The sequence below is a fragment of the Haemorhous mexicanus genome, chromosome Z (assembly GCF_027477595.1).
Source record: "Haemorhous mexicanus isolate bHaeMex1 chromosome Z, bHaeMex1.pri, whole genome shotgun sequence".
Taxonomy (NCBI): domain Eukaryota; kingdom Metazoa; phylum Chordata; class Aves; order Passeriformes; family Fringillidae; genus Haemorhous; species Haemorhous mexicanus.
In genome coordinates, this window is record NC_082381.1 from 5003225 (window position 1) to 5018882 (window position 15658).

The 15658-nt window shown below is 44.3% G+C and overlaps 2 protein-coding genes across 2 annotated transcripts in view; one reads left to right on the forward strand and one right to left on the reverse strand.

Annotated features, from left to right (window-relative positions):
- Window positions 1-2204: 2204 nt before the first annotated feature.
- On the reverse strand, window positions 2205-3231 carry LOC132342067 (basic salivary proline-rich protein 4-like). Its single transcript, XM_059874259.1, has 2 exons — window positions 2518-3231; window positions 2205-2435 (listed from the first exon to the last, which is right to left on the reverse strand). The coding sequence occupies exons 1-2, from the start codon at window positions 3229-3231 to the stop codon at window positions 2205-2207; spliced, it is 945 nt and encodes a 314-aa protein (XP_059730242.1).
- PLPPR1 (phospholipid phosphatase related 1) overlaps window positions 2556-15658 on the forward strand; it is a 121128-nt gene continuing 108025 nt past the window's right edge. Inside the window, exon 1 of the mRNA XM_059873985.1 lies at window positions 2556-2850. The gene's annotated coding sequence lies outside the window, so the exon portion shown is untranslated. The remainder of the gene's footprint in view (window positions 2851-15658) is intronic.

The following is a 15658-nucleotide window of genomic DNA, read 5'->3' on the forward strand; positions in this document are numbered from 1 at the left end:
TGCAACTGGCTTCAGTGGAATTACTCTAACAAGAGTTAGAATGCAAGATGTTTTACTGGAACTTCTAATGGAAAAAGATACGCAACTACTACCAGAAGTTAAAAAAAAAAAAAAAGCTAAAAACCAGCCCTGTGAGTCCATGTGGCAAGTACACATCTGTGATGAATGTTGCTGCACTTATTCTTCCATGAAGATTTACAGACTGCTGAATTGTTGCAATCCAGTCTTCAAATTCCAACAAGGATAAAGGAGATGACAGATACCTATGCCTCCTACTGAATTATCATTGATCGAAAGCTAAGATTTGTTGCTTTTAGCAGCAAAATATGAATCTTTCTCCTGCAGTACACATCCTTGCCTCTTTTCTGCCTGCTGCAGAGAGCTGCACGTTGCACACAGGATTTCACTACAAACGTGGGCGTGAATTCTCCCAGCAAGTTGGGCAACACACTTTGGGTACCAGCTACACTCTGATTCAAAACATAAATGTGTAGTGATCTCTAAGAAGGAGAATAATATCTATTTAAACTTCCAGGCTAGGCGTGCTTTTTCTGGGAAACGAATGCATACTGCAATCTGATAAACTGGGCATCTCTAAAAATCTCACTCCAGGTGTGTGGCGCTAAAACATGATAGTTTGATTGTTCTGGAGGTAACACATATTGATGAGAGACTGAATTAGTTTGTTTGCTGCGGGGTGTGGTCATGTCCCCTGAGACAGAGCATGCAGTTACTCGTATTTACTATTTAGCAAGTGCTTCTGGTTAAAGATTATTTGTGTTTACACTTCTCAGTTTGTTTTCTCTTTTGTTTGCTTGTTTTGTTCTCAAATGTTCCTCCTATTAATACATCTTCTGGAACTGCTTGGCCTACTTTAGGCTAAAAATAGCCCTTGTTGCTACTGCTGTAGCTACACAAAAGCCACAGAACAACCACACTAGGAAAGAAAACCTCATGCCCAGCTGAGCTTCCCTGAAATGACAAGTGGATCTGATATCCATATGACCGAGAAGAAGGAGGAAAACAAATCATGCCTTCCTGCTCTGCTTATGCTAGGCTTGGTGATGGCATAAAGCGGGGGAAGAGCAGAAAGGTGTGAGTGCTTTGCTTTCTCTCTGCCTCCTCTACATCCACCAAGGACAGTAGGTGCCTCTTTTGGAGAGAAACAATGGAAGAAACAATGAAACAGCAGGGATGGAAAGCTGCAAAAAAGACATTCTCATGTTAAATTTCCACACAGTCATTCCTGAAGTTAATACAATTTGATTTATCTCTTGGGTAACCAGACCAAAGCTACTGATGCTGTTGCACTGCTTAGAGGAATAGATACCTCTCATCATTCAGTGGGCTGTGCCTGTGCTCCTGGTGTTTTACAAAGGAAAAGGGCTTTGGATATGCAAACGTTTTCCTCTGCATTGCAGCAGACAAAACACTTCTCAAACCTTCAGTGAGTAACTCTGCACTACTGATCTGGCTGCACTCCTCAGCCCATGTGGCCCATGGTCCACACTGGTCAGACACAGTCTGGGCTTATTGGTGGTCTCTGGCAACCTCACTGCCATGTGGCACAGGGCACCCTGTCCATGAAATGGTGGGGTAATAAATAAGCAAAAACGCTTCTGCAAGGTATCTTGGCAACTGAGGAATTAAATTCCATTGATCCACAGATAAAAATTATGTTGGCATGATTTACTCTAGCTTGTGGGTGCTATTTTTTTAATTTTACACTTAAGGCATATTGACAAGAACATGCCACACACTTGTGGGAAGCCAGGACTCTGTGCTCATTTGCAGTAAACTCCTGGGTCACTTTTTTCTTTGCCTTTCCAACTAGGAATTTAGCTGGAATGTAGTTGGGGTGGTACCATTCTCAGTTATGGAAATACATCTGTGAGTTGGAGGCAAATCTGAGTTGAAGACAGAGAAAGCACAAGCTCCTCTCCTTGTGCTCTGAGTGCCTAAGGCAATTTGTTGAGGACAAGGTCCTGTTGAATACCATGAGTTCAGGATCCTGGTAGCTCCCAGGAGGACAGGGCCATGGATAGCTTTAGGGTTCAGGACAACCACCGTGCAGCAGCCTCGCAGCCCTGCCCGGTGCCTTCCACGAGGCATGGGGAAGGCGGCACGCCAGCACTGCCAACGCCTGGACCAGGCCCTGCATCCCACTCCACTGTCACCCCTCTGCTCCAGACTGCAGGGCTCCTCTAACCCAGGATATCCCCGGATTCTGGAGCACCAACACCGCTGCGGGTCACCCAGACCGCATCCCTCTGTCCCCGATGCAGTCCTGCTGCCGTGACGCCGGCGAAGCCCCTGGGGTACCGTGCTCCTCGCGGCGGGACCAGGGCAGGAGCGACTGGGAGAAATGTCCGGCTGCCTCCGGCGTCCGCCGGCCGCCGCCGAAGGCACGTAGCGACGTCCCCGGACGCCGGACCCTGCTCCAGCCCACAGGGAGGGGACAGCCCCGGGGAAGGGGCCGAGCTAGGGAATTGCGGCGGCTCTGGAGGTCCCGCTCACCCTCCTCTCCCTTCCGCCCGCCCCTCCTGGCCGGCCCCTGTCCCCTCCCTCCGCCCCGCCGCCGGGCGGGGGTTGGAGCCGGGTCCGGTGCCCGGGAAAGCAGAGGAGGTGCGGCGGAGGGAGGGAGCGGAGCCTGTTCTCCTGCAGGCAGCGTAGCGGGGAATCCAGGCGGGAAGGGGAGAGCAGGACGAGGAAGCAGGCGGCGCAGGGAGGGAGTCCCGGAGCCGGCCCTCCCCGCCGCGGCGGAGGGCGGACCACGATGCCCGGCCGGCGAGCGCTGCCCGCCCGCCCTCCCGGAGACCGCCGCCCGTAGCGGGGCCGCCGCGCCGCGGGGTGAGCGGGGCCGGGGGCCCGGCGGGGGATGCCCCTGCGGGACCGGGACCGGGACCGGTGGGGGATGCGGAGGGCGGCGGGAGCCGGGGCGAGGCGAGGCGGCGGCTTCCCCGCGCCGTGCTGCAGAGCGGGCCGGGATGCGGGATGCGGTGGGTCGATGTCGGCGATGGCGGGAGCGTCGCGGGGGCATCGCCGCTTTTCCCGTGGCAGGTGCTGGGTGGCCCCTCTCCCGCCCTTTCCCTCGGGATTCCTCCCGGGAACACCCCCGAGGACCCCTCCCGGGAAAAGGTTCCGCCGCCGGTGCCGCGGGACCGTGCGGGTGGGCTGCGGTTCGGGAGGAGGCTGCGGCGGCGGCTGCAGGGCGTGATGGACGCGCCGCATGCAGGGAGAGATGCTTTGGAGCAGAGATGCTAAAATGTCACCGTGTGCGATGTCCCTGTCAGGTTTGGATGCTTTGAGAGACCCCTGACACTCGGCGTTTTTGCATCTCAGCAAAACCTCCGTGGTAGGGAAAGGAGAGAAAAGCAGGCGTTTTGATCAGCTGTCAGTGACAGCTCGCTGGTAGAGATGAGATTTCCAAGCTCTAAGGTTGAACAGTAGTTCTCTGGCTCCTTGTGGGTGAGTACTTGAGAAATAAATGTGTCAGAGTAACAGCGCTCGTCCTGCATTCGGTATGGGCTTTTGTGGGGCGTGAAGGCACCCGGGACAGAGCAGGGACCCCTGCAGACATCCCCCCTACTGAAAATGAGGTGGGTATGGTGAGAAAAAACAGAGATCGCGGCTCTGTGCACAGATTTCTGCCTGTTCCTACTTGGGCACAAGACGGAGTGTTTTTTAAAACCTTTCTTTCTTGTACAATGGGGGTTTTGTGCTTGCTTTGGGAAGGAAGGTTTCCATCGGAGTTACGGCAGAAGGGGTTACCTCTGAGGCTGAGGCTGCTTAGTGTGATTCCCCTCAGCCTTTACATTCCAGGATCCTGTTTAATCTGAGGACATTGCTGTGGACCTCCCTCTCTTTTAAATCATCTTTGCCTCTCTCAGGTCTGATTTTTAGGTTGGCTGTTTCTAAAAATAAAGACTGGTAAGATCTTAGGGGAAGTCCTTTATGCATTTGTCTACAGGTAACTGAATATATTGTACAGGAAGAGAATCTGCTTTCAAGGCTTGACACAGGGGAGGAAAAAGGACAAAATTTACATCAACTAAGGAACTGTCAAGCACTGGGAGTTATGACAACAGCTCCTTACTACCTTCCCATATTTATTTGCATTCCTTCCTTTCATTGTTGGCTCTCACGTGGCATATTTCAATGTTGGCTTTTGCCCACTCTGGGTGGAAAACCTGTGATGCTGAAAAATAGAACTAAACCAGCATGCATGAGCAAGGATGATATCAAGTGGCATTTCTCCTTTTCTCCTTTGATACAGTGGATGTGAACTTGTTTCATATGTATATGATGCATATGTAGAATTACTACAAAAATCTGGACTAAACCGTGCTGGCTGTTGGTGCTTATTAGCCTATTTCAACACACAATAAAGATTTTTTTTTTTCTGACTGATGAAACATCAGAGGAGAGAAGGAACTTGTGGAGAGCCATATCCTTAATTTCTCAGTCATGTAGTCACATCTGCTCAGTTACAGAGCCTTTTGCTTGATCTGTAATTGGAGACATTTTGTCTGGGTTGAGAGAGTTCAGTAGCTGAAGAAGGGGACTTTAGAATTTTCAGTTGATTTTTTTATCTACTACTCTATCTCATTTTTCTTTCACAGCTTTGGTTGTCTTTTTTTTTCTTTTTTCCTCACTCTTCTCTGCCTGTTTGTTCAATAGTAGAAGTCTACCTACCATTCTACTTTGTGGGCTTTTAAATTTGGCAGACATATCTATAATTATTACTTCCATTAGATAGTATGTTGAAGTGATTAGCCTACTTTCTTGTCCTCTAGTTTTTCTTCTTAATACCTTCTGCAGCCAAAAAAATATTGCAGTTGTGTGGATAATACAACAGCATGGAGGACATGTGTTTTTTTTAATTGTGTTCACAAGGAGCTAATGTGATTATCACTTTGGGATTTTGTTATGGAATTGTCACTTACTGTGGCACTAGACCCTCAAGATATGCAAACTTCTCTAATTGAAAACAGCTACATGTCATCAGTGTGATTAAAAGAAACATTTATTTTATCCACTAATGCTGTCCTATGTGTACCGGCTGAAGTTATGGTGAAAGAAACTTTTTCAGCTTGTGACTCTTCAAGAGTAAGATCTGCCTTCAAGATTATTTTCCCCCATCTTTGTTTCCTCAAAAGAAAGGTAGAACAAAGATAAATTCTGTAGTGCTGATGCCAGAAGACTTATGTGCTTGTCTTTTTTACTCTATCCTGGTTTGTGCCCAGCAAGCCTGTGATACATGGTCAATTCTCCACTAGTTTTCACACAAGGGTGGTGAAATCAGCATTGCCACCTTGTCTGAGTGTCTGAAACCAGAATGCTTATTTCTTAGGAAGTGAGTAAGTGAGGACATCCCAGATTATGACTGCCTTTGAAATCTTTGCTGTGTTTTAGACCTCATTGCTTCCCAGGTGAGATTCTCATGTGAGTTAAACCAGTTCAGTTCTGTTCTGTGTTTGACAGCTGGGAGGTTAGCTCTCCAGAACCTGCTGCTTGGTGTCTGCCTGGGTGTAAGTGATGCTCTGTGATTTGACTGACCCTGCAGGAATTCCACACTCTTCATATAGCCCGGCTTGATGTTACTTTGAATTCTTCAGACTTAGCCCTGTACCATAACGGGACATTTTTAATGTGTTTTTTAAATAGTTTGGTTTGTTTTGCTTTACTTTGGGGTTTTTTTGGTTTTTTTTTAATCTTACCACTGAAAAGACTGGGTGCTAACATCAATTTGGAAACACAGTTGTTTTCTGAAGAGCACCTAAAGCTCTTGGAGTTTTTATAGATGTTAGGATGAAGCATAAACACAGAAACAATGACCAGCACCTTTATTGCCATTGGTGTGCAAAGTTGGTGCTGCAGCTCACTCACATATTCTCTCTTCCCTATTAAGGTGTTGTTTGCTAGGTTTGCATATCCAGACTGAAACTTGCTTTTCAGTGCAGCTTTTCAGAAATGCTTGCTTGGCAGCAGCTGAGAGACCTATTGTGAAGGGCATTGTTGCTCACGATGCATGTCCTGATTTTGAAAATCTCATGCTTTTGTAAAAATTGTGCTACCATCAACGTCTATTGGATGGACATGGGGCTGAAAAGGAGAGGCTACAGAATCTGACTTTGCTATCTTCTCTGTATAATTGTTATCTGGGTTGTTAGATATGGGGTCAGCATCCATCTGTTTTCTCCCTTTTTGCAGAACTGCTTTATTGGTAGCCTGTACTTGTCAAAAGAGAGCTGAATAGCTGGCCCGTGTTGTAAACAATCAGATGTCCTTACAAAAGCATGTAGTGACAGGATAGGGGGGAATGGCTTCAAACTGAAACAGGGCAGGTTTAATTAGATTTTAGAAGAAAAAACCTTTACTTTGAGGGTGGGGAGGTACTGGAACAGGCTGCCCAGAGTTGTGGATGCCTCATACCTGGAAGTGTTCAAGGCCACTGAGCAATCTGGTCTAGTGGAAGGTGTCCCTTATCATGGCAGAGGGGTTGCAAGTAGATGGTGTTTAAAGGTCCCTTTCAACCCTATGATTCTGTGAATCACATGTAACAGTGATGGGGCAATTCCACACAGTCCTAGGGAATAGAGAGTAGCATCATTCCTGTAGTTGACTTGTTGCACTACTTTTTTCCCTAATAAGCAAGTGGATCAACGTCTGTCCAATCTCTTGAAGTACAAGATAACTTTCCTTACCCAAGTGGGCTTTCTATATTTTATTTCAAAAAGGTAGAGCTTCATTAGTGCAGGGTACAGGACATCCCATAAGAGCATGTGGAATGTGTTGTGGAGCTGCTATACTCTCTGGTTATAGTGAAAGTTGTACCGGATTGATCAAGGACAAAATTAGTTAGAAGGGAGTGGCCATAGGTAGAGGAGTGGGGACAGACTGGGCTTATATGTAGAAGACAGTGTTTTGATCCATTTTCCTGAAGAATTGGAGCTGTGTTATTCTTGTATCTTAACCAGAAAGAGAATTAGCTTTGAGAGATCCATGTGCAGAAACGTGCTGATCGTTGGTTTAACATCTCCTTTAGGGATCTGAGGACCAGCATAACCTGTAAAGTCATGCCACTCATTGCCAGATAACAGAAGTGTGTCTGCTAGATGGAGGTTTAAAGTTAGCTACTGGGCTTGGCTATCCTTTGCTTTTGAAGTAGGGTTTCTGCTTTTCTTATTTTGAGAGTGTCAGTGTTGCTCATGACCATGCAGTGTGCCACACTGCCACACATCCTCTGCTCCTTTAAGCCATTTGTTTAAATAGCCTTGACAATGCACGCCTTCTTGGACTCTATTTTCTCTTTGCTGTGCTCTAGCAAGTGAAAGGCTGATCCTTTGCTCAGAAAAGCTGTCCAATGGAGAAGCAACATTTGTCATTGATGGCTTTTGCGGCTGAAGACAAAGAGGTTTTACAGAAATCATGGCTAATGCTTGTGAGACACCAACTCTCTTACTAGCTCTAAGTCCACTGTTAAAATCTCAGGAGGTGGAACTGATTTTGAAATTGAACTCTGTACAATTGCAAAATCAAGCTTCATTCCTGACTGAAGACAGATGATGTAAAAGTCTCCACAAACTTGTCTAAATCTCATGCCTGGCTGGCCCTGGCAGAGTCTCATGTGTGGATCTGAATGCCTCTTAGAGGTTGTCAAAGCTAACAGGTTTCTACAGAGGCCTGAGGGTTGGACCCTCTTAGAAGAGCTGCTCTGTTTAGTAAATCAAACATGAGATTGCAGTGTGAAATTTCCACAGATGTTTGTTCTGCTGCTTTTTGCTGCTTAACTGAAGCTCCAGTTAATTCAGAATCCTTCTTCACCATACATCAGTTTAAATCTGTCAAAAGGAGAGCAGGAGAAAAGAAATCCAACTTCAATGGAAGCACACACACACTGCAAGAGGCATTTTTACCACATTTGTATTCTGCTCTGTGCTTCTGTCACCCACGCTTGTAAAATACTCAGTGACAACAAAATGAACTACATTTAATTTCCAGATATACAATAATTTATTGCATTTAGTGAGTAATTGCTGGTAGCTCTTCTATGGTACCTTGTTTTTCTGCTTGTTCCAGACTTTGTTCCATTCCTTGTGCATGGAGGGGGACATTTAGTAACACATAAACTGAAGAGAAACTAAGCTATTTGTTCTTAATTAACTGAGATATTTTGCAAGAAACTTGAAAAATATATAACTTTGTATAATGCAGCTGGGATTTTTGGAGCATCCCATGAGAATAAGTTATGGGAGAAAGGCAAAGTATTGGAAAAATGAAGAGCAGTTGTAAAAGGATGCCTTCTCTAGAACACCTAAATCACTCTCTTTTGTGCTCAAAGCTTCCTTGTAATACTGATGAAACACACTCTTTACCCTGTCAGAAGAACACTGTTGTGATAGCAATGCTGTATTTGGTTAAATGAAGCCAGAAGAACAATTTAGAGTTCACTCAGTTTGCACAGTCTTATGAAAGAGTCTTGTCTCTCACAGAGCAAACCTGCTGTACAAGCTCATGGTGTCCTGAGCTAGGAGCTCTCCTGCCTCATGATGTGCCATGGTCAGCAGGCAGACCTGAGGGCAAGCAGGACAAGAGCAGGACAGCCTGCAGAATGCAGGGCTGTGGGGTAACAGCCCTGCAGACTGCCCCCAAATGCCATTTGCAGTGAAGTGTCCCCAAATGTCTTTTGTTTCTTTGTAAGGACCATGCCCACAGGTTACTCTGAGCACAGCAGTGCTTTTGAAGGAGACATCCGAGGATGTGTCTTGCTATTCACTGTGCTGGGAATCCTGTTGATCAGCAGGGAAAACACATGTGTGTTGAACAGGAGAGTGTGCAGATAACTTTGGTGTGACTTAGGGAGATGTCATGCGGCTCAAACCTTTGTTACCGGTGGTTGTAATCCATCTTGGTGAAAAATGGAACAGATTTTACAGAACTGGGTGTGAGAAATTATCACTGGAACATTGTAGCAACTGGAGTATTCAGGGATTTGAATTGCGGGTAGAATGGGCTCCACCTTAAAAAATACATGGTGGTAGTGAGTATGTTTCTTAAAAGCAGGACCAGGTCAGGCAGAAGAAACCAGTCTCCAGCATTATACTTCAAACACTGGCTAGAGTCAAGGGAATTTCAGTTCTCCACAGTGCAAATGTAAGCCACAAACTGATGAAGGTTTCACATCCTTGCATCACTCTCACAAACTGTTCTCAGTTATCCTGAGAATACAGTGAATGCTCTTTCGAAAGACATGGGAAGATATAACACAATTTGCCAGTCACGAAAGCCATCCCAAGCAGGTAGTGTCTTTCAGCAGATCAAATACCAGAAAAATAAAGTGCCATTCAAGAAACACCCAGCTTCTTGAGGCTTTCACTGAGACCCTACAATTTGCTGGCTGCATAGGCTATGTTCTCTGACTGCAGAGATAGAATCATAAAGCCACTGAGGCTGGAAAAGGCCTGTAAGATCATCCATTCTAGCCATTAAGGGGTGTCCTGGCTTCATGGCTGCAGGTTGGTTTTCTGCGCTGATGACCATCAGATGGAGGGCAGCCCTTTGGCGCAGCCTGTGGATTTGGGAAAACTGGAGGTGGGTCATGGGTTGTGGCCACCACATTATGCTGTAAGGCTGCCAAAAGCACACAAGACAAATCATTTGTACATAATCCTTTCAGGCAGCAGCGAGGGGACAGAGGCCATGGTTTGTGTGGGGCTGTCACACACTGCACCTCTGCTGCTGCCCTGCTGCACGCCCCACTGCCTGCAGCCAGTGACCCAAACACCACAGAGGCAGCTCAGAAATGCTCAGGTACCTGAGGTTACAAAAGGACAGCAGCAGCTGTGAAAGGAAGAGTAGTGAGGGGTTCGGTGATACTCAGCTGGAGCTCTGTAGAGGAACTGCGACAGCAGTGCTGAGGTGGCTGAAGGCCACGTTAATCTGCCCTGCTGTCCGTCCCAGGGGAGCTGTAATCCACATCCTCATCCTCATCCACCTGGCTCTGCTCTCGGGGCTGGGGGAGCTCCTGGGCACCCCTTGTGTCAGCTCACAGATCATGCAAGGCGCTTGCAGAATTATTACGAATTCACAGGTATTCAGCGAGAAAAGCTGTGCCTGGGCTGCAGGAGATGGTCTTTAAAGAGGAGCTGTTTGAGGACTTGTGTGGTTTGCATGAGAGAGGAGGAAATTTTGACTAGAAATGGTTGGTCTATGGCTTTGTTTCTCTTATTCAGGCAGTTTCCATAGGAAAATAAAATTCTGCAACATACAGATTTCTGCCAGAAACTACTCAGATTTGAAAAGTTTTGGCCCAAAATATTGAGCACAAATATTAAGCATTTTCTTTTTTTTTTCTTTTTTTTTTTTTTTTTTGGTAGGGCTGTTTTTTAGAGATCTTGTTTTATGTTTACTTAAAATTGCAAACATAAACTTATATACAACTTTGAATAACATTATTGGGGTTTTTTTATTTTCTTTGTTTACTTCTGGTTGAGAATGCAAGGGTTTATCTGTTTTTCAGTATTGTGTTAGTACCATGAATTTCACAGAGAAGATTCTCCTTTTCACTTTGAAATCTAGAGAAGGGATGTGGAGTGTGAAGTAGGAAAACAAACTAAGGATCTAGTGAAGGACCCCTGTGTCTGCTAATTCTGTTTGTGTGTATCTGTGTTCATTGTTTGGATTTTTAGAGAGAATTTCATGAGTTTGTTCAGTAATGGAAATAACTAGGAGCTGAGAAGAAAATTATTTCGTGTTGACCAAAGCCATAAGCTGTTTTTCTTGCTAACAGCGGGAAAATAGGGTGTCATTTCAGATATACTGAAATATTTTATTTGCTTTGTATCACTGTTTTAACTTTTTATGGTTTGCAGTTTCTTTGAGTAATTTCATTTACCCAGAGTTCAATTTTGAAACTATCTGCTAGATTTGATGACCAAAATTGTGTTCCCCAGCCCCTCTGCTGCTCTTTCCTTTGGATTCAGCAGCCCCCTTAAGAGAACAGAAAGCCCAGCTAGTGTTCCACAGAGCAGCAGTGGTGTGAACTGGGTGCGTTGCATTTATTCAGTATTGCCTGAGGTGCCTCAGGAAGTGACTCCATTTATCCCTACAGAAGAAGGACTACCAAAGGCAGATTTTCCTGCCACTTTAACAGCTCTTGAAATAGAAGATTGAGAAACTCTGTTTTTTTATAGACACTCTGTTTTTTTATAAAACTCTTAACAATCTTGTTGCCTAAACATAATATCAGACCTCACAACTAGTCTCCATAGGAGTAATTAATAAGTTATTTGCATGAATAAATATTATTGTCAGTCTGAACAAAGAGCAAAAAAAAGAGACCCTGACTGGAAAAAGAGAAGAAAAAAAAAAAGTAAATAGCATCAATCTCATTGTCGTCCTGAAGTTTTTGTTCTCTAAATAAGAATATTTGGTTCCAGGAAATGGTATAGAAATTTGCTGACATTTTTTTTATTACCAATGGCTCTGCATCTCCTGGCATGGCAGTCTGTATTTTCCAGTACATAGTTACCTGCAATTAATCTGCAGTCATTTATCCAATCAAATGCTCATGTCTTTGGAATCAACACCAGTGGGGTGCTCAAAGGAAAAACAAATCTCTTATGACATCAATTAATCCATTTCAAGAAGGAGCTCATTCTATAATGTCTTGCAGCCCAGCAGCCCTAAAATCATTCTTTCCGTGTTCAAAAATAATTTAATTATCAGATAACTGATGTTTGAGAATAATTACTATCCATAGTTTTAATTAATAGTTGACATAAACTGTATTCCATCCTGGGTTAGACAAAGTTAAATTAGGGATGGATGTTAGTACATGCCTGGTGATCTGGAGATAGGCCAAAAGCTGGAATATGTTGTTCATCGTGTGACTGAGATCTGTATCACTCATGTCCAGGATGGCATCAACACCCGAATGGTCATGACACCCTGCTGAACTGTGAGGGGTGCTTGCTTTGGAATTATTCTGTTGCTGGTTGCCACATTCCTGGTAGCAGCTGTATGTCCACAATGTCCATGCCCTCCCAGGACAGCAGTTCCTGCCTCAGCTCAGCTGCCTGGTGCAGCATTGCAAAGGGAGAGTGGCAGCCAAAGGGGAGAATATTCTGCTTTCCTCAGGGCAGTGTGCCAGTGGGAATGTTGATGATAAACATACAGGGACTGACTTTTTCATTGTAGACTTTGGCATTAGCAGCAACGAAATTTCTGACAAAATTTGCATTTTTCTTCGCTGAGCATTATTAAAAGTTCATTTCTGGTACTAGAAATAGCTACTTGACTAGTGGTTTAGGACAGACTGGTTTTTGGTTTGCTTTCTTTAAGTCTTCATTTGCTTACCACATATCACCTTGGCTAACATACAACCTTGTCTTCTTCAGTCATTTCTTCTTGGGAAACTAACATCTTCATAACACTTTCTTAATGTTGCCATCCTTTTATAATGGTAAGGCTTCATTTATCTTAAGAGGAATCGCTCCCTTGGCTTCATTTGTACAGTGGGGACAATATCTGCTGCTGTCAGAGACTCGGTCTGATGGATGTATCTCACAGTCATGAAAGATGACTTAATCTGGTCCAGAGTTATTCATGGGGTTCTTGGCTGAATAACTCAATGAAATGGTTTCACAGATCTAAAATGCACTCACTCACCTGAGATGTTTGCTTGCGTTATTCCTCTTGTGGGGCAGGAAAATTGGCTTCTAAGTTTGAGCAATGTGAGTTCCAAAGACAGGAGTACTTTAAAGAACTGAAATTTTCAAAAGAACAGAATGATTTGTTGAGTGAGAGGCTACTCATTATTCTTTTGATATGTATTTTCTGGTTTCAAAATTCCTGCTGAGATCATGCTGATTCCTGGTTCTGAGATGTTTGCCCTGGTATAGAGGGCTAGCAAAACAGCTGTTCAGCTTTAAATCCCATTACACCGGTCTCATACTACATTTTACCACGGAGGGCACACTTGCTGTTTGCAATTATGTGAGGTGGCATGATTTTTAAAAAATACTACTGTATTGCAGAACAAAAAGTAATAATTTTAACATTGCCATTCCGCTTTCTTGTTATTCACTGTAGGGATGGATAGCCAGTGCAAAATTCTGACTATTATTGGTTGTAGAATTCCATTTAGCTTGAAGATCTTCAGCAGAAGCCAGTCAGTGATGCAGGTAATTTAAAAAATAAATTTAAAGGGGAAAGTTTATTTATTTATCTCTATTATAAAGCATTCAACAAGGGAAATTGAAATCAGGAATAAAATCTACACTGTTTTGTGAGAAGAGGTGAATGAGTCAGTTAATCAGAACAGAAGGAGCACAGAGAGAGCACTTTTCAAGTAAAGCTCATCACAGGGCAGAAGAGCACGCTTTGAGATTTGTGCATCCTGTGCCCCAGAGAAATGGTAGTGCCAATGCCTGTGGGCTTGGATTGGCATTGAATGGTTTCACAAGCCGAGAGAGATGAGGGAGATCAGGATATCCCAGTCCTCCCAAACTTCAGGCTAGCATGGGGTTTTTTATGTGGTGCTTTGTCCATTGTCATCTCCTCTGTCATCTTGTAATAGAAAAAAAAAGCATTTTTCTCTCCTCTGTCCACACCCTTTGCCCTCAAGGCAGATGTGTGAGGTGGCACTTCAGGACTCAAACCAGTTATGTTCATTCCTTCATCCTCCTAAACAACATTTCATGTACCAGAACTTCCAGGTTTTTTCTGCTTTAGATGAATACTTCAATGTGGCTATCCACATTGTGGCTATCAGTGGCAAAGTGTTCAACAGCCTGGCTGCCAAGCATCAGGTCCTACTCAGGTTTGCTCCCAGCTTGGCTACCAGAGGAGTCTGGTGTTCTCTGACCATCCTGCTTGGATGTTCAGTATTCCAGCCTTGGCCTTCCTTAGTACACTGGTCTTCTCAGTCCTAGTTTACCTTTGTCTCTTACAGTTTTGGTTTCATCTTCTGTCATGATGACAGAAGGGGGAAGCTGAAACTTCCTCCATCACTGAAACATGTATGAAAAGTGAACTGAGATTACTGGGAAAAATTAGTTAAGGCATTCTTGGTAGCAATTGCACCTTTTGAGGGTTTTCTAAGCGTTAAGAATCTCAGTGAGAGACTCAAAATTTTGTTCAAGCCATCAGTGACTCAAGACTGGTAGTTTTAAAAAATTATTTTGCTTTTAAGCCTTTAAACAGCTCTTCTGCTAGAAGGTTTTGTTGATAAGTTGTTAAGCACAGTGGGTAATGGAAGTATTTCAGTTCAGGTGAGTGACAGGTGGAAATTGGAAACTAATTTTCAGGACTTGTCTCTCCCTCTGCATTCCTGTAGCAGAAGCAGTTCCTGCCCTGTTTTATCAGTTTGCTCCAGACAATGGGTGAACATTTGAACAATGACAGCTTGCAAACAGTTGCTGAGGTGCTGGGAGGATGTAGCTCTTGGGCTGAAAGTTGTGCAAAACTCTGCATTTATTGTGTGCACGCTGTATCCATGTTTGATGAGGATGAGTTACCTCAGACAGTGCTGGGCTTTCAGTGGGAGGGGAGAAGGCAAATGATAATGATGTAAAGGGGAGGTAGAGAAGGAAAGGAATGGAATGGTGTTAAAGGCAGTGGTTTTGTGAGTATCAGTTGTTTTGGCAATGACAGAACAGTACAGGAATGTGGGGTGGTCTCTCTTTATACCTTCCAGGCTGAGCAGAAGATGGCGTCCCCCCCAAATGTTCCTGGGGTGCATGAGGTTAAATAGATAGTCAATTACGATTACGTTTTGAGTTTTGCATCTAGGGAAATACTGATATTTCCAGTACTCCTTACAAAGGATGTCCTTCACCAGAGCAATTGCTAGCCCCATTAAGGCTGCATGTGAAAAGTGCTTTCCTATTTCAGACAAAACATCTCAGGAAATGGAAAAACCAAAGGTTTACTGACTCACTCTTTCTTATGTGTTGTAGCCCTACTATATTTGCTCAGAAAGATAGTTTGACAATTTGAAAAACTGTCTGCAATAAAACTGTTTGCTGAAATGAAAAGCATCAAATCAAAAAGCTTTTCCAGGGTGGACCAAGCTCAAACAATTTAGCAACTCACGCATATGTTAACACAGAATGTCATGTCTCCAAACCAACCCTATACTGCAGAGCTGTTATGTCAGGAATATGGTCGTGCAGGTCCTTTATTGTGTGCCTACAGCACTTACAGCTCTGCTCTGCCACTGCACTCAGAACATGCTCTTGGTTTGACCTCCCATGCAAAGAGGCAGGGAGTTTCCTTTGTTGGTGTTCTAAACACAGAAATACATGTCTTGTCTCAGGAACATCCTCTAAAAAGGTATCTGAGCTTTAAAAGTATGCTCCAGAGAAGCACATATATTTCTTTTCCTCTCTCTTCCTGTCTGGACATGCAGCTCAGGGCACCGATCTGCTGACAATGGCCTGGTTCATTGCAGGCAGTCAAGTTACACAGGTTTATAGCAAGGATGGCTCCTGTCTCATGTGAAGGGTGAAAAGTAACCCCATGCACATAGCCTAAGTTTTATGTACTGCACGGCATTAGGTGGATTAAGTGGGATGAAATTGGGCCAAATAGAAAAGTAATTGTGTTTTCCTCTGATTTCTGGTTTGCTCAGGTTAAGCCGTGATTAATGCAG

Coding starts and splice junctions, on each gene's coding strand:
- LOC132342067 (XM_059874259.1), bottom strand. CDS start 3,231: ATGCGGCGCGTCCATCACGCCCTGCAGCCGCCGCCGCAGCCTCCTCCC. Junction 2,436..2,517: donor CGGGCGGAAGGGAGAGGAGG/GTGAGCGGGACC, acceptor GGGCTGGAGCAG/GGTCCGGCGTCCGGGGACGT.